Below are 22,701 nucleotides of genomic sequence, written 5' to 3'. Positions count from 1 at the left end.
GGTTCCCAACTCATTGTTTGCAGGCAACGAGCTCGCACTCTTTCTTTTGGCTCTTGTATTTTCTTTCTGCAAGGGTGCTTCAGTTGGCTGCTGCGTGCGACTTCCTCAGGATTGTTACTCACGGGACAATGAAGGCTGAAGTCCGATGGCTGCATACGTCCCAGCTATGTAAAAGCATACAGTCCTCAGCCACGCCCAGGCAACTGAAGAGCTCAAATGGAATATGAAGGGAAAACTTGCAGCAGAAGATAAGGGAGACTGAACAAACAGAAAATTTGGCAAGCATGGCAGCTGCTACAGCACTCTGTAAACATGGCCATGCTCAAATTGCATGGCTTTCTGACAATAACGAGGCCCACAGATAAGCACCTGCCACTTAAAAGTGCCCAGTCTCCACCTCTAACAAATGCCACTACTCACAAGGGTCGCTGTGACTATCATGGGAATATCCCCAAGGACAACATCCCCAAGGCTCCCTCCATTACAGGCTGCAGTTCCTCTCTGCAGAAGTCAATGCATGACAATGAGATTCCCAAATACGTCTCTTAGCACCACTCAGCGACCTACTCACAGGCACAGCTACGATGCTGCCCTGTCTCAACGCTGCCCATGTACCAAGAATGTAGGAGCACCATCAGCATTTGGCCCCTCTGTAAGCATGCTAATAAAAGGCAGGAAGAGTCCTTGACTTTAGCCTATTCTTTTATGCTTTCCTTATTCACTGCTTCCTTTCCAAATCAAATGAGTTTCTCTTTGCAGGTTTTATTTTTCTAGGAGATGTAAGAATAGTACTAAGTTTGAATGAAAACACAATCTAACTTCATGGTCTCTTGCGAAGCATCAGCCTCTGCCAGTGAGCTTTGCTGCTCCTTTCTGAAATGAGACTGATATGTAAATTCCCCTCTAGCCCGTTATGCATATTTGTTAGGTGCCACATTTAGAGGGCTTTCCACTGAAGTTTGCACAAATGCTTTTATGGCTGCTGACTTATTTAGGGTCTTTTTATATGTCTAAATCGATTTAACTTTCCAAAAGGAACAAAAAGACATCTCAAGCAGCTTTAAAGACACTAAGCCAGCATTTGCTTTCTAAAATGAATGTTTCCCTAGAGGCACATGTCAAATCCTCTTTGTTCCATCTCATAAATTTAACCTAGCAAGGCATACATAGTTCATTCAGCTTGCTAATTTACTTATTTTTTAATAGATGAGTCCATTTAATGGCAAAAAGCAGAGAATAAATCACTAGAGCTTTAGTTTTGCTTTGAGAATATCTCAGGATATAAAAATTACACAACAAAAGGCAATACTGGGGTTGAAGAAAAAGATTTATTTATTTCACTTCCCTTACTTCTGAAAACAATTTTACTAGGAACATCTGAGTAGGTGGGAGAAAGAACTAATGGAATGATCTTTATTTTAAGAATCAAGCTGAACTTGTTAACATTCTGCTCCTGGAGAGTGAGGGTTATTACAAACAGCTGTTACAGAAAATTGAATTTTGATCACAAATACTATTTATTAAAAAGTCTCCATTTATTTCATAGGTCTCATTTTGTGGCACTGCCAAACTGATAAAGAATGTGTGCAAAAAATAGATGTGGGGCAACAAAACGCGAAGCTTTACTGCAAATTGAGCGCAGTACAGCAGAACTGTCCAGAGAGGTTTAGTATTCCATGCAACCAGGTAAAATGCTTAAAATCTATGGTGGTACCCAAGTAAAACCAGAGAACTTGTGTGCCATTCAAAATGTTGGTTATGACATAGGAAAAATGCCTGTGTGTTACCTCTGTTTTTCCCTTATGTTTCATTTATGATTTTGTAACGTACTTTGCTATTAGGAAAAATATGACCAAGAAGATCTAGAAGCACATTTTTATGTCATGCTCATGCCTATTGCAAAACTGTCTAAATGATCATTTATATCCATACCCCACATCCAACTGTAGCTGGCCTTTTTCCCTAGAATTAACCTACAGACCTGGCAGGCTGGTTAAGCACAGATGTTACTTGCCAATCTCCAGAACAATAAAAAGGCAAACCGCAGGACAAATCTGAATTCATGCAGTGGTTTTCCTGGTTGACCACTGGATAATTGACTGTAGCTGCATAATGGCTAACCCCCAAGGGATCAAGATTTGATATAGCCTTCTCTGGAGCTTGGGGCGCTGAGATGTGCCTGACAGAGAGAGGTTAGCGTATCTGTTCCACCTTATACCAATTAACATATTCACTTCTTTCCAGCATACATCACTGCATACTGCCTTGTAAAAATCAGTTAGATTCTTGTGCGTTTTCTTCTCCCATCTGTAAATATAATTACTTGCTTTTGCTGCTAAATAAGCCTTTATTCTTCTATAAGAAAAAATGGCTGATTTGTCAGTGTGCCAGGAGGAGGGGAACAACAGAGCGGAAAGTTCAGCCAGGAAAGTGATTATGAAAGCAACATCAATTATGTTGGGTAAATAAGGGCTGTGTCAATATCTGCATTCAACATATCTAAGTGAATGAAAGCGGGAAGTTTAAAAAGAAAGATTAGTAGGTTCTCATACCCCGACTAATAGTAAATTGGTCTTCCCTATCTAATACAGATCTGAATTTGCTATCAAAATGCTGACTCTTTAAAGGTGAGGGAACATAGAAAAGATTTTTAAAATTTTCCTTCCAGAAACCTTACTTTCTTGCACAGCCTGACTGAACTCTCCAGGATAAAAAAGGACAAAAGTTCTGTATTTTCTGCATCAACTGAATATTTTTACTGTTTAGGCCTCATATGCTGGACCCATGAGAAATACTGTCACAACGTGTTTGGCAAGGGGTGACAGCAGCTCCTGCAGGTAGGAGAGAATATTCAGAAAAGTTTACACAAACTCACTGGTGGAGATATAGCAGGCCAAATAGATGTGTGTTTTTTCTCTCCCATTTTTAAATAAAGAAGATGGGAAAAGAGTGTAGATTTTAATGAGAAAGAGTTCATATTGCCAGTTTTGAACTGGGTGGCAGGGATCATAATTCATCAGATGACTAGCTTAACGAGGATAACGGGCCTAACACTACTTTGTCCAAATGTGCCAGTAATCTACCTGGTCATCTCAGACAAGATATTCTTCTTACCTGACTGAGAATCCGACCACATTTCTTTCCAATTTTTTCCACCAAATCAAAGATTGGGAAATTCCAACTGTTTAGTTGCTCCATCAGGGGGTCCAAGTTGTCCATAACCAGAGGCTCAGGAGCGAGCATAGGTTTGTCCTATGGTAGCAATTAGAATAAAGAAAAATTTTAGTTCTATGAAGCATCTCATACAAAAATTCAGGCTCTTAGAAATTAAGGTCAGATTAACACTGGCTGTAAGCCAATGGCACTTTACACAGCTCAGTGGAGATGTCCCCATTTCTACTAGCCCTGAAGTTAGTCCCTCTCCTTTATAATTTGTTTCACTTGAGCGAATAGGAAATTCTGTATATGAAACATCAGTCTCTGAATTCATCTATGAGAGACATTCATTCATGGGAATCATTCATTCATTTCCAAGGGAGGCATTCTTCTTCATTGTAAAATTTGCTGCAGCACCAAGGGGAAAATGTTCAGTTGCTACTTCATCATCAGGATCCATTCATTATCATCTAACATGGCTAACCGAGCATGTTCCAAGGGAAAACTTGCCCTTCTTACACTGAAACACATCTATTTTTCAAGGTCTGCAAACAAAAGATAGGGAACATTCCCTTCTTTTCTTATGTCTCCCTATATATTTTCTCACATTTCGTCATTGCTAAGAAACAGCAATTGAGTAAAACCTAAAATGTCTCAAGAAAAATGTCTTCTCTCATCATGTCCAATTCAATAGATTACAAGAAACTTTACAAGAGCTCATGGCAGCATAAATTTATTAGTTCAGTTGTATGGCAGGCTGTGGAAAATTTAACAGCTTTGCCTCTACATCTGAATCAAACCTACAGCTGAGTGCAGGAGTCATGAAAAGACCAGCACTTGTCAATGTTCAACATACCGAGATGTCCTTATGCTCAAGATATATGATGGCAATAATATCATGTGGTACCCTCTGAAAAATGTTAATTTATTTTAAAATAAGAACCACCATATGTATTAACCAAGATTACAAGGCCATTGAGAAGCTGAAGTGGCTGAACAAGAAGGCTATATATAACGCTGGTACTACTGAGATGATCATTTCTTTTCCTTCCAATCTATTCCCTTTAAAGGCAACGTTAATACAGAAGCCAAACATTTCCTAAGTGCCTAATGCCAGATCCATAAGCTTGTATTCAGTCATCAGAATAGATGGTTAGTGTCTCACCAGTGGCCAGTGCTTAGCACCTCCCACACATTTCAATTCTGCAAAGTCAAACCTCCTATTGCGATGTAGGAGTCTACTGCAAGACAGATAATGCTTAAAACAATGGTCACAATCTTCAGGCAGCCCCGGAGTGTTTTTTTTTTTTTTCCTTTTTTTCTCTCATTATACATAGAGTATATAGTGAGAGTGCAGCTTAAACAAACTACCTCAGGCGGCATCAAGGGGTGCAGGATGATAGTCTCAGGTGCGTATGTCCTACAAATGGATCCCTTCCGTGTCTGTTCTTTGGAGCACTCTGTCTCATCATCATTTTGCACAATGTCGCTGCTGTCACTGTTGTTGGTCTCATAGTCAGAAGTGGCTTGCGCAGGATCATCTACAGCAAAAATCACAAAGCCAGCTGTGTGAACAGCAAGGATTGCATGAAAGTCATCCTGTGACCTTTTGAGTATAGCAACAGGATATCTGACTCATAATACATATGTGCTGCTTGGCTGGGTCTAAAGTCGGACAATCTGTCCAAAGGCATTAAAGTATATATCCTGCAGAGTGTAAAAAATGGAATCAGGGATTGAAGAGTCAGAAAATTTTAGTGGATCATTATTTGAAGAGGCTTGGTTAGATGAGGGAGAGACCGTACTTACTTTATATTTCAACTCTATTCTTCCACAGTATTTTGCACATGTTGTAAAAGCACAAAGGAAAGGAGGCTCAAAGACAATTTCTGTGATCTCACCTACATAAATTCTCCTTTTAAAAGAGAGAGGCATATCCACCCTTTCAACAAATGATTACTAAATTTCAATGAATGAAGAGATTTGTGATTAATGAAGAGTTACCTGTTCTATTCAGGGCATGTGTGGTACCATCACCTCTGTCTAGACTTCCTTCACTAGCTTCTATTTGGTTATAGGGTCTGCCACAGCTGAAATACAACAGGAAGAAACATAGACAATATAAAGAACCATGCATATTAGATAATCTTACGTTAAACAATTTCCTGCTGGCAGTATAAGATTATGTCAAACAATATAAGCTACAGTGCAGGGTGCATTCTCAAGACAAAATTACAAGAATGAGCTGAAGTTTTATCAGAAGTTAGGAATGCAAGAAGACAGCTTTACACCTTGTCTTAACTGCCCATCTCCATTAGGCTGTGTTGCCAATAGTAAATCTACACCATGTGATGTTTTAAAAAATATATTTACTATTTGCTAAGTTTACTAGCACAGAAAGCAAACTGGCTCTGTACAACAGCTGCACTATAAATAGGAATGCAAGAAAACAATGAAAATTTACCAGAGTGCCATGGAATCTCACATAATTCAAGATGAATATAGCCATGCAGTGGATTGATTCTCCTTTTCTTGCCTGAAACTTGCATATGTTCCTCTTCAATAATGCAAAAAGGTACGTTGCCATTACTTTAGTGGCAGCATAGCAACTACAGCAGAATCAAGGGGGTGTTTTGGACAGAGAACGAAGTGAGTGATTTGGCATTTGGACATTTAGCAATGGAACAACATGACAGTTTGCTTCACCATTCCCAAAACAGAAGGACATTGTGGGAAGGATAACCCCACTGAGGCCTTTCCAAATGACCGGCTCTTCCCTTCCATTACAATGCTTTATTCCTTCTGCGTGATTCCCTTTCAGCCCTAAACAAAAATTCAGTACCAGCTGGAATATCTCAAATTACAATGTCCCAACATGATTGAATCCAGGGCCTCAAGGAACAATGATATAGCATGAATACATTAAGAGAATTTAACAAATCTAAGGCATCATTTAGCAGCCTTTTAGTAAATCTTTCCATGAAAAAAACGGGCATTTTAAAATCTCTTACTCTGGTTGGATTCAGTGTTTTGTGGTGTATCTTATCTATAACAGTCTTTGCATGGCAACTACTATAAAATTATTTAGAACGCTGTGACTTTATAATATAAACTTTGCACCAATGTAAGTGCATCATACAAGAATGGTTGAAATTCTGGTCCTGATGGTTTTGCAAAGGTCATCCAAAATATATTCTGGAGCTTGGTGTGCCCTGCAATAAGTAATCAATTCCTGAAAAGAATTTAAAATAAAAATACAAATCTTTATATAATGATGCACGCGGTGCATAGCCAAACAAGTAAGTCTTGTACCAATCAGATTTATAAACACGATTAAAAACATCTGTTAATTTCTCTCTCCCACATTCCTTGTGCCTTCCACAGTGTTAATGCTAGCAAGCTAAAAAATAAAGCTTATAAGAGAAAGAGAGCCTTTAGTTGGTGGTGATGTTACAAGACTTTTGTGTTATTATGAATACCTGTTTACATCCAGAATATATACAAATTCATACTGATTTAGTATGTTCAGTCCACATAAAATATTATATTAAAAAAAAAAGAATTATTGAACTACCTAGTAGAACACTTGATATCGACTCTCCATCAGAAGTAAACTTACCTATGCAGTTTTAAATCAATTCCCTTCATGCACTGTAATATAATTTTTAACTACAAGATTGTGTAATATTTTTGTCCCAGAATCCCTGCCTCATTCATCTAGCAGAATATTTAAAATTTATTTTAACAGTGCTGTCTGGTATATGTCCTTGTTACTACACTCTCTTCAAACTCTGCTGTCCCATCACATCTCTTTTGTGTAAAGTAGAAAAAGATCCCGGGTGGATATGATTCAAAGCACTGAATCCATCAAAAGTTATTTTTTTCCCCTCCTGGTCAGCATTTGCTGACTTAGCATTGTTTTATAGCAAGGCAGCTTTTTGGCAGTAAATGTAGAGGACTGCATACCATGAAGACTAGCAACCTACACAGTGAATGCCCAGGTTTGAAAGATTTATCCCCAGTGTCTGTTAATTCAATTCTCTCAGCTCGTCTTAGACATTTTGTTTGTTTATTTGTTTATACTATGCTTATATTGGTAAGGGGGGCATTATTTGTGTGCTGTTGCTTCAGCTCGTATGGGGGATATGATGTCTTTATATATTAATGGCTAGAAATGTGACAGTGCTTACGAATTTTCAACGGGGGTTAAAGGGACAGTGACTTTAGTAATATTAGTGGATGCCACTTCTACTAGCAGTAACTACACTGTAACATTTTAAATAATGTGTTGTTTCAAACAATCAATAACAAAGCCTATGCCAATAATATAATCATTTGCGCTTCATACAATCTAAGCATTTAAGAAAAGGAAATTAAGTAAGCTATACAACCTACACAGACCAAATAGGACAGTAGCCACTTTAAAGTTAATGAGCATTTTACTATGGATTACTCTGAAACCACAGTCTAAGCATATGTAGAAAATGTATTTCATTGCTATCTACAGTAATCCTAATGTTAATAGGGGCTTTTAATTTATTATTTTAGTCATTTGAATGCCACTCTCATATAACTATTCTTTGTAATGGGATACTGCCAGTGACAACTGTTACTAGTTAAAGGAATGATCAATATTTTGTTGAAATAGTAATACGCACACAGTTTAATGGGACAGTACCATGTTTATAACACACTTCTTATATGTAACATTCATTTCAGATGAATCAGTGCAAATCTCAGGTTTGCAATATCTTTGAAAACTTTGAAAAGCACTTTAACTCTATTCAGACACCTACCTAAGGCTTTAGAAGCCTCTCAGCATCCCAACCTGAACTCATGTCAGCGTGATTCTATTGAGCAAATCTGTAGCCTCAGTTTTCAGTTCATCACTCCTACTTCCTAGCCCTGCACACAGCATATTGAGATACAGCCAAAGTCACATAACTCTGAAGCCAGAAATTAAGTACTATTTCCAAAGGTAGTCAAACTTGATAGCATTTAACCCAACACATTGCCTCATGTGACATGCTGTCCTCTGGCTATGACCAAAAGTAACATCTAATGAGTAAGGTAACCTTGAAGCTACTCTGGAACAGGTTTCTAAATGCTGACATTTACCACTGTTCTGAACTGGACACGCATTGCAAATCCTGTAATTTAATATAATATCAGATGAGTCCTGTTTGAGAAGTTAAACAGAATAGCCTTTTTTCTAAATGCTGATTTTGCAGGGCAGGTCTATATACTCTAATAATGAGGCATCTTAAAATGTGCAGTTAAACTGTGTTACTGTAACTTTCTTCAGAAGGATAACTCAAATGCAGTTGGCTTCTGAAAAGAAATCAGAATTTTACATAACCTGACTCTATCCTAGGGAGGACATAATCCACCCCTTCTGAGACAGTGCCCACACTAACAAAGTCTTCGGGTATTATTACTGAACATGTTTATCAGACACTGATCAGAAGGCTATAGGCCAGCAGCTTTCAAACCTATCAAACAGCCAAATTTTTGAATCAGATATTGCCCATTTTGAAAAACCTGGCAGGTGATCTTAAAGTGACTGTTTATGTTTAGAGCATGGCATGAGAAACACTAAGCGTTAACATGAAATCAAACTCAGATCTGCAACTAATAGACAAAGGATTTATGAATTGGACTATGTATCTGATACAAGTAAAAAGCTGTGAATGTAGTTAATTTGCCTTGCACTTTAAAAGCAATGTGTAGCATCAAACTACACAATTACTCACACACTAAGAGCTGCTTAAACATGGTGAAATATACAACACTGCAGCAAACTGTATACGGGTCAGTCATTCATGGGGACAATGTGAAATGATTTCAACACATACCAAATTACTATCTTACCTGCTGCAGATAACAGAGGAGCTGATAACGGGGTCTGACACACTCGGTGCACTCTGAGTAGAAGTTAAGACTTTGTGTGGCTTTAAGTCTTGCTTGGTGTCAGTATCTGTAGAGTCTGGAAATGACACAGAAGATGTTTTTCCTGTAGGACTTGCGGCAGGGGTCCCCTGAACCGGTGAATGGCACGGGGAGGTGAGAGGTGAAATATTTGGAGGGATACCTGGCAAGAGAAAAGAGTCTTGTCAATTCACAGAAGTAGCATTTACATGTTTGAATTCACTGTGCAGAAGTACTCCTCTGGAGATGCACAGGTACCAGCACAGCTTCCTAACTGAAAAATAAAGAAAAAATCTTCCTCCACTCCAAGCTAAGTGGCAGCCGCTTGGCTGCCATAGAGAGATGAAGCTCCATGAATATCAGCGGCTTCCACCTGCTGAAGATCTACCTTAAAATGTGAAGCCTATTCTCCCTGCTGAGTAGGATGCACAAACTGACAGGCATGAAATGAAAGGTATGAGTTAGTGGCATCACAACTGGTATCAGCATGTTCTAGCGCTAGAAGCAACCAACTCCAACCAAACTGTTCCCAGTCCCACCCTCAGTTTCTCTTTGTTTGACTCTCTCCATCTGTAAAGCAAAGATAAGAAAGGCTTGCCCACTTTCTCAGCAAATATGAAATTTTACACGTGAGAAAATTAATACTAAACCAAAAAACAATATTCAGTAGTAGCACATTATAGTAATAAAAAATATTGCATTTATAATATTGCCATTTCCACATTCCTCCCAGATTCAGACCTCCATCTGGTACAGCTTGCGTATACTCTTAAATATCTATTGCTCACTGTGGGGAGACTTGTGACCATTACCTGTATGGCTTGGTACTGTACTCCTGAGCTAATGTATGATGAACTACAAAGGTCCATAAGTGCAAACAACAGCAAGATGCAGCTCCCTCTGTGCCCAATTCTGAGTACCACTATCAAGAAAAAATGCAGCAGCCAGTCCAGTGTTCGAGACAATGTGCTATATACTCTTTGAATGCACTTTAGATTTTTTTTAGTCTCAGACAAAAAAGGTCTCATCCACAATAAAGTGCGTGGAGTAAACAGTGTCTATCTTAAAAGGAAGCGCATGTAAATTGACATTCCTCCTGAGCTGTGTTCCAAAGTTCGTAGGAGATCAGCCCCAGTTCATTCACCATGTTCATCTTCAGAGCCAAAGGATATAAAGAGCTCAGGAACTTTAGCTGTTTTTATGTTTGAATTGCGCCCATTACCTAAATGCATTCCAGACACAACAATTATCTTTGAACAAGGCAATATGTTGACCTAAGTTTATGAACTATTAACCTTGCAGGATATATGCATATAGCTCCAGTGTTTTTTCCTGATAATGACTTATTCTGATATGAGGTTAAAATATGACTTACTGTTGACAATCTGAGAGTTAAAAATAATATCTGACAATTACCACACTGTAGCTTTGAGATATCCAGCATGTCCGAAGTTTTGATTAGGCAATTCCTTCAGCAAGCATACGGTATGTATTACTGACTTAATTCAACGACTGCAACTATGCAGTCTTGAGATCAGACAGCTATGGCCTACAGAACAATTAAAAAAAAAGTTATCAGATGGCCATGACATGTGGAAATTGCATTAAAATACAAACAGCTCTGTTTCACATTTACTAGTCCTTTGAGATACCTGCTTTCCATCCAACAAAAATATGTCTTCAAAAATATTTCACAGTCTGTTATTTGCACAGAGGATCTAATTTGATTATTAACTATCTTTGAGCTATGTGTTACCAGGTAATCTTCATGACTGTTAGACAATACAATATATATAGTCATCTTTTATCAATTTCAAGCTAATCTTGAGAATTTAAACAGCAACTTTTGCAATAATTTTTCTAACCATAGCTGTCTTTCTACAGCTATTTCTGGGCTCCTGTCTCCTGAAATACTTTTTTAAGAGTAATTTGCCAGAGGAAGCAACCAAAAATAAATAAATCTACCAGAAAAATACAAACCTACCTTCAATAATCCAACATTTAACCATTTACTGCCAAAAGTGAGAGAAAACGTTTTCCTCCAGCAATGAGTTTTGAACAATCGCAGTGAGAGAAGATGAAAAATACTGAGGAATTTTTTAAGTGTATCCATCTGCTTTGGTATTTCAGAACTTTCACACATGTGCAGTGTTTAAGAAATAAAACAGTAAATTGGATATGGTGTGAAATTACATACAAAAACACTTGAGTTTACTCTAGATTTTTGCCAAAATAGGTATAGCGAGTACTACTTTAAAATGCTAATGTTTTAAAGCGTAATTAAAGTCACTTTCTATAGATTAACAGAATTACAGATTTACCTAGATTTACAGATTTACCTAGATCAGCTCTTAGCAAGAGTTATTAAATATTGCCAAGGGAGCTAAAATACAAAAGTTTGACTGGCAATAATCAGAGCAAATAAAAACGATTCTTTAGATGGAACATGAAAACAAATCATAATTAAATGTGAATGATTTAAAAAAATTCTAAAACTGTGAACTGTCAAAATGTGATTCTTCTGCATAAAGAGCTGAGCCAAAATGTTTTCTCCTGTGAATCACTGACCCCTGGGAATTACTTGTGATGGAATGGAGCTCTCCATTCATCACTGGGGAGCTCACTTCTTTGTGCAGTAGAGATGACTACCAACACTTTCTGAAAGAAGAACAGACAAAAGATAAACTAACTGATGGGACTGATGAGTCTCATTTTCCAAGTGCAAAATGTTAACTCTTCCTTTTCAAGTTATAGGGACTATCCCTGAAAATCCAATACAAGTCCAAGTTGTATTTGTTTTGTTCTAAAACAAATTCCTCGATTCTTGATACTATATTTCCATTATTTTCAAGCTAAATTTTATTCATTTGCTTAAGATCACTAATCCTAAAATAATATTATGTAATTTAATCTTCAGCGTGGTATATCAAAGTAGCTTCTGTACCAGAAGAGATTAGACTCTCCAGTTTGAAAAAGAGATGTGATGTGACAGAGCAGAATAATTGTGCAGCCATATTTTCAAGTTAATCTCTAAATTTGGATTCTCTGACTTTTTGGATGTCAGGCCTCAGGCACCTATCAGTTTCCATCTGATGTGTGAGGGGTCACTATTTCTGAATGACATTATCTCAGATTGGAAAAAAAACATGGGCTGATTAAAAAAAAAAGGAAGGCCTTCTGATCATTTTCATTTGCAAGTTAAAGCATAGGTAAACATTATCTTACCCTGGATTCATACAGGGAAAAGAATCATGTTACTGTGAACTGTGAATACTTCATGGCTGTCACACTGCGTACTTCAATATCAATTAGAAAGTTACCATCTCCATTTCTTTCCCTCAGTTAAAATATGACTCATTTCTTTAAGGCCCTAAATGCTGAGTAAAAAAATATAATTTCTCATCTTTAAACATCAGTAAGAGCTACCTATATTTTCTCAATAATGAATCCTATAACAGTTCTGTCTCAGATATGCTTGTGCCAAACGGGGTCAGTTGCTGCCTACAAGTCCAAATGGTATACGTAGGCTGCACTTCAGGAAATCTCAGTCAGGCAATATACAGAGACAGTTAATTTAACAAATGTTATAGAAAATGTTTGGTTCTTAACCTTATTGTAGTCAAGGGAATTGCATGAATATAAATCACAGCACAGCTCAGCATAGCACCCACTGCATCATTTCATGACTAACCTCCGTAAAGCACAAAAGTCAAAACATTTACAGTGGCATTAGCATGAGCTATAGTATTTTAAGATACACTATTTTTAAATAAAGGAAATATTCGTATTGATGGGAAAACGAGAAAAGACACAGACTGGACAGGGACCAAAAGCAGCTGCATGTGTTAGTCACCAAGTTTCCCAGGCTACGTGGCTAAGAGGGCTTGACAAAACCAGGAGGCAGTAACTCACCTTGCCGACTCTGCCTTTTGGCATTCAGGTGGTTTGTAGAAGACATGGCGTAGGATGCGGAGAAGGACCTGCTTTTCGTGATTGTCATCAGAATCGAGCTGTTCCAAGAGTCAGTGCTGGAAAACGAGAGTGCAAACAACTGTGGTTCAAAACAGTGCTGACTGTAAAAGCAGCATGGCAGAACTGAAGAAGTTCAGCGCAATAGCAGGAATGACGTGATATCGAGATAGCACAAAGTCCCTAACGAGGAAAACAGCATTTCTCTGCTGGTTGAATTAGTATTTGGGAAGAGCTCAATATTGTATTCAGCAAAAATATTTACAATGCAGACACTCCAAAGTTGGACTTCCTTCAGTGTCCAGGCCTATTCACTTTATTTATACAAAGATGTCTTCTTTATATTGTTCTGACAGTACAAAGAGGCTTAAAAGTAGACTTGAAATAAGTTACATTTATACCCTCTTTTAATGCCTCCTTACAACAACCAGAAGTGCCAGAAGTTCTCAGTGTAAATGAAAAATCAGTCTCCTTGACTTCTCTGCTGCAACTGCCAATACAGATACCCGTTAACCCTTCTGGCCCCAGAGGAGCTCCTCAGGAGGTGAGATTCACCAGCCTGCTAGTGGTGTGCCGCTCCTCTAGGTAAAGCACTTCATGCTCTAGCCAGCTTAAGGTCATGTTGCATCCCAAAAAAAATCCTATTGACGGGCTCTGAGGACAGCTGGCTCCTGATCCAAGGAAAACTTACTGCATGTAAGTGTGTGTGGGGCGAGGGGAGAACAGCAAATGGTGGCCCCCTACAACAGCATAGGTGCTTAGTTTAAGCTTTCTGGCTACCACTTTGATATATCAGATGATGCCAAATAGCTCTGTGAAGTAGGAGAACTGCATTTGTCATTGTGTTCCTGAATGACAGCTATCAAACTTCAGTTCCTGCAATGATGTAGCAGGGGCTTTTATCATGAGGCCAGTCACCTCTCTGAAGAGACACACTAGGCCTCTCAGGCTCCATATTTCTCCCCCATCTCAAATCCACATCCCTCTCGTATCAAGTGATGAGATGAGACACAAGGCAGAATATAGCCTTTTAAAGCAGTCTAGTCCTAGCCTAACTTAAAAAAAAGTCCTGAAAGGAAAAAAAAAAAGCATAACATTATTTTAACTCTGACACTTTACTGTTTAGGAAAAGCAAGCATTGCCTAATGAATCGCAACAATATTTGCTGGTCAGCCTCAAAGTTCAAAGGTCAGAACTCCTATAATCTATAATGAAGTAAGAAGAGGAAAGAGTCCAGTTGTTTAGGTGTTCCCCTCCAAATTTTCCAGATGATAGGAAGAATAAAAAACACTAGCTCACAGCAAAAAAAAAAAAAATTACTTGGCTTATAAGGGACAACCACTGAATATAGAGGTGACTGATGACAGAAATGAAGAAGCTCTGTTATTTTTATCAAATCATTTGAAACTATGAGAGGACCCTATCTTACCAGTTTAGTCACATGGGGTTGCAGGACTGCAGGATTCCTAATCTTAAACAGAGATTTAAGAGAGATGTTTGCAAATCCATGACTATGGAAACCTAGAGGTGATGTCCTAGGCTGTAGGGCATGTACGCTGCAGATTTTGTAATTGCAGAAGCTGTCACGGGCTGACTCCGTGGACATTCCCCCCTTCTCCCCTTCGAGCCATGAAACACTCCTTACTCTGTGCCCTATGGCATACTTGAGTTTGGTACTGGGGAAGTGGCAGGTAATAAAGGAGATTTTTTCCCTTCAATTTGAAATACTTTTTCTTGAAAGCACATCTGTATTGGCCTGCCAAAAATTTTAAGGATAGACTTATAGGCTTCACTCTTTCCCTTTCTGGAATACACATTGTTTCTCCTACTGTAAAAGAAGATCTGCAAACAGTAGGCTGGGAGGCTTGACAGAGCTATAATTATACTATTGGCGACATTAAACGTAAGAAGAATTGATAGCCTGCTTATTTGGCACATCATGCAGCGTTATATAACAACTGTAGAAAAGGACCAACAATAATATTTAATTGCTCCCCTTCTTCTCCCTCAGATTCCCATCTTAGGATGCTTACATACTATGTGAGAGCCTGGGATCAACAGTATAAATCAAACGTGCTCTGGGAACCACAGCAGAACAGTGACTGAAGACTATTTCCATTTGGTTGTAGCTTCTTTATATTTACTTTACCTGAGATACATGGGACTCCTCACAAAGGGAATTTTGGCTAACCATGTACTTTTCTTGCACCAGACATTTAGTGTACTCTGCAGGCGGCCTTAAGCACCTAGACTCGCTACACGAGAGATTCCTGTATGGGAAAGTAACACATCTGGAAGAAAGACTGAAAAGCCTGATAAAAGCCACCATGGGTCTATATTCACTCAAGCAACAACATACACTGGGGATGTTACATTGGGCTTTCTGAAGTCCTGTCTTTTCCTCCCCCCCACACACCAAATTTTGTATTGCAGAGAAGCACGCGTGTTTTCTGAGATCACAGCCCTGGTCTTCCTTTGCCACCAGCGAAACATGTCTCCACGCTCTTTCCTCACCCAGCATCTCCAAGATTATAGCACTTGCTGAGGGGATAGGAACATTATTCTCCTAGGATGGCGCTGTAACTATCTGGCTGCTCTCGGTCTCTTGAAGGCTCTGTTCCATTCTGACTAGAATAGAAAAATATTCATGGGGCCAGAAGGATGAAGGGGAGTACAAGAACTGTATACCAGTATTCAGACTTCCCTACCTGATGCAAGAGCTATGCGATATAAGTGATATACTTAACAGCACCGGGGACCCAAGCCTCTTTTTTCTGAGCAACACAAACAAATAATGCATAATTCCTCCAGAGAATTTGTTGCAATTGATGTTGAGGCTTTATTAATTATCCTGTTTTGTAGCTGTGATTCTTCCAATATCAGCACTTGCTTATAGAATCATTGAAAATAAGGTACATCTGAGATGCATAAATACTTACACACCTCATAAGTAAAAGTTGGCATTCAGTCTGCAACCCGTTAAAATGGCTATGTTTATTCCCTCTTAGTGGGAAATTAGGAAAATCCTTTTAACTAGATGAGATGACTGGGATTAAGGATATTTTTAAGTGTCAACTATCAGTGGTGGTACTAACCACCACAGGCTTTGAAGCCTTGTGCATATTGACAGAAACATGAATTTCAGATTTAGCTTTTGAGTTTGTTTCTGTGTCAAAGCTACAATACAACACCAAAATCTCAGTCTGAATCCCAGAATCTAAAGTCTGTGGTCAACAGGAAGGAAGTGCTCCACCGCAGTGCTTAATATCAGGGAAAGTATGGCTCCTAGCTGGCCAGACAATCCTACACTGCCCATTTCATTTAGAACTTGGTTTTCAACCTCTACTGGTTAACTCTTCCTTTGTAATTTTGCTCTTAGGTAAAACTTTTTTAATAATCATAGCAAATCTACCTAGAAACTAAACTTTCTTCTCTCTCTTAAACTACTTCTGATCTTGCCTTTAAAAATCAGGCTTTTCCCTGCCGCTGTCTAATTCATCGTTTCTGATTGATCTTCTATTGCTGGTATTGCATTTGCATGAGTTCCTCTGAATGGAGGTCTTGTTTGGGAGCCTTAAGTGCTTGTGATGCTCTGGAAATAAGTGTGCAAATGAGATACAGGGCTTACCCAGTGCTGTAGGGTCTTTTGATACATCATTTGCATGGAGAAAAAAACCCCACAGAATTGCATATTTGGGGAGAGTTTATGTTCTGCAAGGTAGTATCTTGAGGATAGGAAAGTGATTTATGAATTTGCTTAATGATTGGAACTTATCGCAAGGTGTGCTCTCAAAAGTGATGTTCAGCAGCTCTGTTACCTATTAGAATTGTCCCTTGGCTGGGTGATATCCAGGGAGAAAACTGCATATCAAGGATATTAGCCACATAACCTTACCTTGTTTCCATTTTCCTTGTATACTTCTTCACATTGCTAACCTAAATTGTTTTTTTCCCCCACTTACTTTCCAGTAATAGTTCCAGCATAATTTAGCTAATCTGCATTCCTTTGGTAACCCAGTTTAGAGAGATGTGAAGAAATCATTCTAATGCGCTTTGCAGCCAGCACTTCTTAAAGAAGTCACACAGAACCAAAGAAATTTACCCAGAGAGATACATAAAAGAGAGAGGAAGTAATTTGCTAACCTGGATGAAGATGATTCATGAGGTTTGATGCTGGCACTGCGGTCCCTTCTCACTGGGGCTGGCTCCAGTGTAGGTAATCCAGTGGCTGATGTTGTTGTGGTCCAAGTTGAGGACACTCGTCTCAGCAGTCCCGGAGGCAAACTTCTCCGTAAGCGCTAGAGAGAAATCAATTTCTTACAATTCATATATACTTACAAGAGCTTTAAACACAGAAGAAAAACATTATCTATCCTTTGATTAATTTTGCCTGACAACACCTGGTGAGGTACCTTAAGTTTTGATTTCCCCAGGTATTAAGCTGCCTAACTCCAACTGAAATCAATACAGCCAGGTGCTTTAAATGCTGGGAGGGTTTGGAACTTCCTCCCTGTTTTGAGATGGCGAGGTTAAGGAAAAGCTATCTATCCACAGCCCAATAATCATGGACACTCAGCACTTGGAGCTCTCATTGGAGTCAGCATTGAGCAATTGTTCTCTTCAGAAATTCTGGTCTTATGTGACTTGGCCAAGGTCACTTAGCAAGTCATTTAGAGCCACTAAGATGACTAAGAGATTGCAGCATTTGTCATAGGAGAAGAGGCTGAGAGAGCAGGGACTGTTTGGCCTCAAGAGAAGGCTCAGAGGGGATCTAATCAATGTATATAAATAAATGATGGGAGGATCTAAAGAAGATGGAGCCAGACTTCTCAGTGGTGCCCAGTGACAGGACAAGAGGCAATGGGCACCAATCAAAATATAAGAAGTTCCATTTAAACATAAGAAAAAAGCTTTTTTACTATGAGGGTGGTCAAATACTGGAACAGGTTCCCCAGAGAGGTTGTGGAGTTTCCATCCTTGGAGATACTCAAAGCACAACTGGACATGGTCCTGGGCAACCTGCTCTAGTTGACCCTGCTTTGAGCCAGACTCCAGAGGCCCCTTCCAACCTCAACTGTTCTGTGATTCTGTGATTTAACCTGCCATGAGTGGTCTGACATAAAAATGCAAGGTAGGGAGGAGGAGCATCAACATTTTTCCTGATATATCTACCCAGTTTGAAGATTGCCCACTAAAATGCTCTAGGTTATGACATTTTCCAAAAAGCTTAAAGAGAGAGCACGACTGTTCACAGCAGATTTTTCCTGACCATTTGTCTTTCACCTCACTCTACTCCTATTCCCTGCTAATAGTACTATTGTTTTTACAAAGTGGGAAAGCAGACAAAGGAAATAGGGCATGATGCTATGGACAGTCTTTGTGGAGCCAGATTTGCTGTTGCAGATGCTACCATTTTGTAAGATGTTTTTCGTATCTTGTGAAATATTTACAGTTAAGAACTAAAATAAATATTTCTCTGTGATGGAGAGCTTTGACCTTGCCAGAGGCTTAACAGATATGAGATGGAAGACACTTGCGGCTCAGAAGGATCAAGTAAATAAATAAATATATTAATTCCTTACCCTAAATACTCAGATGCTTATGGTAACATCCCTAAATCTATATTTAGGCACTTAAATGATTGCAGACATGTTACATTTTTGTGAACCACAATGTGTTTATGTCAGTGAATTCTTCAGTCACAAATTATTCCTCTGTAGCATTTAACTCATTTCTTCATCACTCCCTTCTCTTCTCCTCACTAAGGATTATGCAATAGCAAATACGTATCTGTTCACTGTGTTTGCTCATGTGATGGCAGTGTTCTTCTATGTAACTTTTCCCCTCAGTGTCTAGAGCACAGCCTCTATGCATGTGCACACTAAAATTAACTGGAACATATTTTTCGCAACTTGTGAAAACCCATTTCATTTTTTTGTGTGCAGCAACTACATAGGCAAACAGGGTATTAATAACCATCACACTAAAATAAATAAAAACAAAATCACGAATGTTGCAATTCAGATGTCAGGAAATGCTAGAATGAATGCTGGCTGTGCAACTTGAACTGCTAAAAGTGAAAGACATTTGCCTGTGCAACAGTAGTCTGCCTATCTTTAATTTTACAAGGGAAATAACAGAACAGAAGTATTTCAGTTTGGTTCCAAAGGAGAAATGTAAGCCTTACAGGGTAGCTAATTAGCAAATGAACCTACAATTCAAACTACTTCAAAACTGAGGTGTTTTTTCTAGTTGCTCATTCACTGAATGTGAATGGATAACACTGTTTATTTCCTTTTTAGAATTCTGAGCATTCATATAGCCATCTGTCAAGGCAGTAATATACATACATTTTGGTTCTTTTTTTTTTTTTCTTTCAAGATTTTCTCATAAGCTTACAACATTTGTCATACTAAATATTGTGGGGGGTTTTGTTTGTTTGTTTTTATTTAATAGAACATTTGAAACGATGCAAAGCTCCTGGAGGTCGTCAACAGACAGTTTTCCATTAACTTCTACAGGTTTTGCGTCTTCAGCTCAGGGAAGTAAGAAGAGATTGAAATTTTTATGGTATTTCAAATTCCAACCTTCAAAGCGGGTAAGATGATCCCTCACATTACCACTCCTACTGCTTATCGACTAGAAAGGCCAGCCCACATACAGTGGTTCAAATATTGAGTGGGAGAGGAATTTCTATGTGAGAAGCAATGGGATAGATGTCCAAGTATGGGTGCTGAAAGGCTTTTGCTTTCCTTTCTCCCCATCATTTCCGCCTTTAAGCTCCTACCAACACCTGCTGGGAAAATGGCACAACTTCTGTGTGAATTTTCCTGGGTCAAACATCTACTACAAAGATGCCTGGACGAAAGTTAAGCTGGCCATGAGCTGAAGAAACTGTCTTATTATGAAACTAACAGTCAAGTTTTAATAAGATGGGCAGGACTGTCAAGTACTCACCTTGGGAATAGCTAGTTTTTCTCCTTTTTCCTGACATTCCTCTGAGTCAGAGCAGGTGTAGTTCTCACTGAAGGACACCAAAGGGTTCACCCTTGGCTTGTGAATCGCCTGGAAGGTTAACTGCGTATTAAGCAGGTTGCTCACTGTCCTCAGCGATGTGCACACATTGGGGGGCAGCGAAGGATCTGCCAGAAGGTCTGTAATGAGCCCATGCGCTTCTCCCATGACAGCGATATCCACTGTAATACTGGTACCAGAAGACTGAAGAAGACAAAAATAGTATGTGTAAGGCAACAGAAGTGTGTAATCTGCTAAGCAGTATCTAATTTTATGGTGAAGTTTCTCAGTAACTTTTGTTAAAGGGCTTATGCACAGAGTGGAAAAGTAATAAACTGAAATAATTATTTAAACAAGGAGAGTTATGCTGAATGGATTGAGCACTAGGCATAAGGGTCACACTCCACAAAAAGTTTGGAATTTCATCTTATCTAATTTCCTAGCTTTCACCATCTTCAGCTTACTTGCCCTATCTGAATGAGTTGTTTAGGCTCCCTATAGAGACACAGTCAATGGTCAGGGGCTATTTGTACAATTCATTCTGGAGACTTAGCTTAGGATGGAAGAGAGATGCCTTTTACTAACCACAGAGGGATCTAGGACAACTAACTTAAATTCAGTGCTTATGCTTCAATGAATGAAGTGAATCCCAAGCATGAGATTTTTGAAATACCTCCACACTGTTGAATATAGCAGTCTGGTGCGGTGGCAACAACAGTCTTTGACAAACAATTGTGTACTGGGCAGCTATACTGAAATTGAAACAGAGCAAAAATTGAACTATCCAATCCTTATTTTATTCAAAAAAAGTGACAAGGAAAATTACTCTATAAACTTGTATGACCGATTCAGATGGTTCTTACTTCCTGGTGGCTTTGAAATACATTCCTACTTTATATATAACCTTTAAAAAGAATCATTAACTGAAGTGGTGTGGAAGCAGAAATAATTCCAAGGAACAGTTCATATCACTGGCAGCTCTCACACGTCCTACCTGGTACGCACATATAATTGCCCTGTACATTTTGCACTGCAAACCAACCATGATATGGGCAAACTGCTCACATATGCACAGTCTCCTCGTCACATCTGCAGGGAATCTCACACATCTGGAACACCTTGGACTTACAGTGCATGCACAAGGGGGTTGATCTATATATGCATCTTGAGTTTGTCCTCAATTTCCAAACATCCAGCACCTCCAACTACTGCCAGCCCTGAAACACAGTAGGGCAATATATTGCCACTAAAAGTAACAGCCTGTTGCCAAAATCAAGAAAGTTACCAAGTCTGCAAATTGACAACTGATGAGACAATTGTAAAAGACTGAAGAGATTTAAAATCTACTAGAAGAACCGGGAGACTGGAGCAGAATAAATAGAAAGACAGGAAGGACAGCAGTGACATTTCAGCCTTGCCAGCTGACACACTATAAATCACCATAAATTCTATGTGGAATCTCTAATTCAGGGTACTCCAAGACTGACCATTTTCCTTTGCTGCACTTCAGAAATGTAAGCACAGTCTTGCTGTTACCGCTTGGGACTTTTCAGCAGGTGTACGCATAGTACACCTGGGACAGCCTCCCAGAAGACTTTGTGCTAATTTGTTCTCATATATTTCTTAGAAAAATCTAAGATATGCAGTTGTCCAAATGGGGAATTATACCTGTGAAAAGAGCATAAAGGTTTATTGAAGTGAGAGGTACATAGGATGTAGCATTGAGCAGACCCTGTTTAACTGGAGAGGGACCAGAACCCTGGCCAGGAGTGACCCACCAGGAACAGCGTTTACGGGCCTCCCAAAACATTGATGAACAGCATTCGTCACCAGAGCCTGGAACTGCTTCAGTCTCACAAAAGACTTTACAAGCAATAGCAAAATAAAAACTTCCTGAGGGAAGTGATACGTTAGCTAAATTTTAGCCACATGTGAACTGAAGCAAAAAGTGAAATTGTTTGATTAAGATGATACAAACATAGCAGGTATACATCAGCGTTTCACTTTGGATCAGAGATACGCTTTTGAAACAAATATCCCCGTTGTCCTCAGTTACCATGGGAAGTCTTTAGCCTCCATCGCAGAGTCCTCTGGCAGCATAAAAACTGCTTTCCTTCAGATGAAACTGAACTGCAAGGTGTGCTCCAGGAGTGCAACTAATGCGCTCGAGCTGCTACTAGGGTTTCAGTCTGAAATAACCTCTCCCCACCTCAGTCCCAAATGCATGGTATGGACATCAGGCCCTTGCCACTAGCTGCTTCACTCCACTGATCCACTCTGCGCCCTACTTCTCGCTAATGTAGATGTGAGCCCTAGGACCAGGGCACAGGCCCTCTCGCGCTCTGTCCTCCCATGCAACCAGAAGGCCAGCCTCTTCTTTCTACATTTCCGCTTTATTTTCTTTGGTATAATGACAAAGACAAGAAACTATTTCATATACTAAAGCGCTGTCTTATCCTTCTGAAAAAAACAAATGGCTGAAGTTCATTTAATGGCTCTCTTTATTGCTTAACCTCTCAGGAGTCCATGCAGAAGATTCTGGCAGATGCTAAAGAAAATTCTTAAATTAAAAGACAAGGCTTGAGATGGGAGAAATTAATTATCTGTCTTAACCTCAGCCCTGAAAAAAAGACC

General features: G+C 39.1%; 1 protein-coding gene across 5 annotated transcripts in view; it reads right to left on the bottom strand.

Moving 5' to 3' along the window:
- PDE3A (phosphodiesterase 3A) overlaps positions 1-22,701 on the bottom strand; it is a 259,901-nt gene that overhangs the window by 32,838 nt on the left and 204,362 nt on the right. For 4 of the 5 annotated variants that reach the window (XM_068948614.1, XM_068948608.1, XM_009671920.2 and 1 more), the window contains 7 exons: positions 20,011-20,271; positions 17,197-17,351; positions 12,997-13,112; positions 9,028-9,247; positions 5,161-5,246; positions 4,528-4,697; positions 3,115-3,252 (listed from right to left, as the gene is read on the bottom strand). In XM_068948614.1, the coding sequence (XP_068804715.1) occupies positions 3,115-3,252; positions 4,528-4,697; positions 5,161-5,246; positions 9,028-9,247; positions 12,997-13,112; positions 17,197-17,351; positions 20,011-20,271 (1,146 nt within the window). The remainder of the gene's footprint in view (positions 1-3,114; positions 3,253-4,527; positions 4,698-5,160; positions 5,247-9,027; positions 9,248-12,996; positions 13,113-17,196; positions 17,352-20,010; positions 20,272-22,701) is intronic. The other variant, XM_068948599.1, reaches the window with a different exon arrangement.

The sequence above is a fragment of the Struthio camelus genome, chromosome 1, assembly GCF_040807025.1.
Source record: "Struthio camelus isolate bStrCam1 chromosome 1, bStrCam1.hap1, whole genome shotgun sequence".
Lineage (NCBI taxonomy): Eukaryota > Metazoa > Chordata > Aves > Struthioniformes > Struthionidae > Struthio > Struthio camelus.
This window is presented reverse-complemented; position numbering and strand designations above follow the sequence as displayed.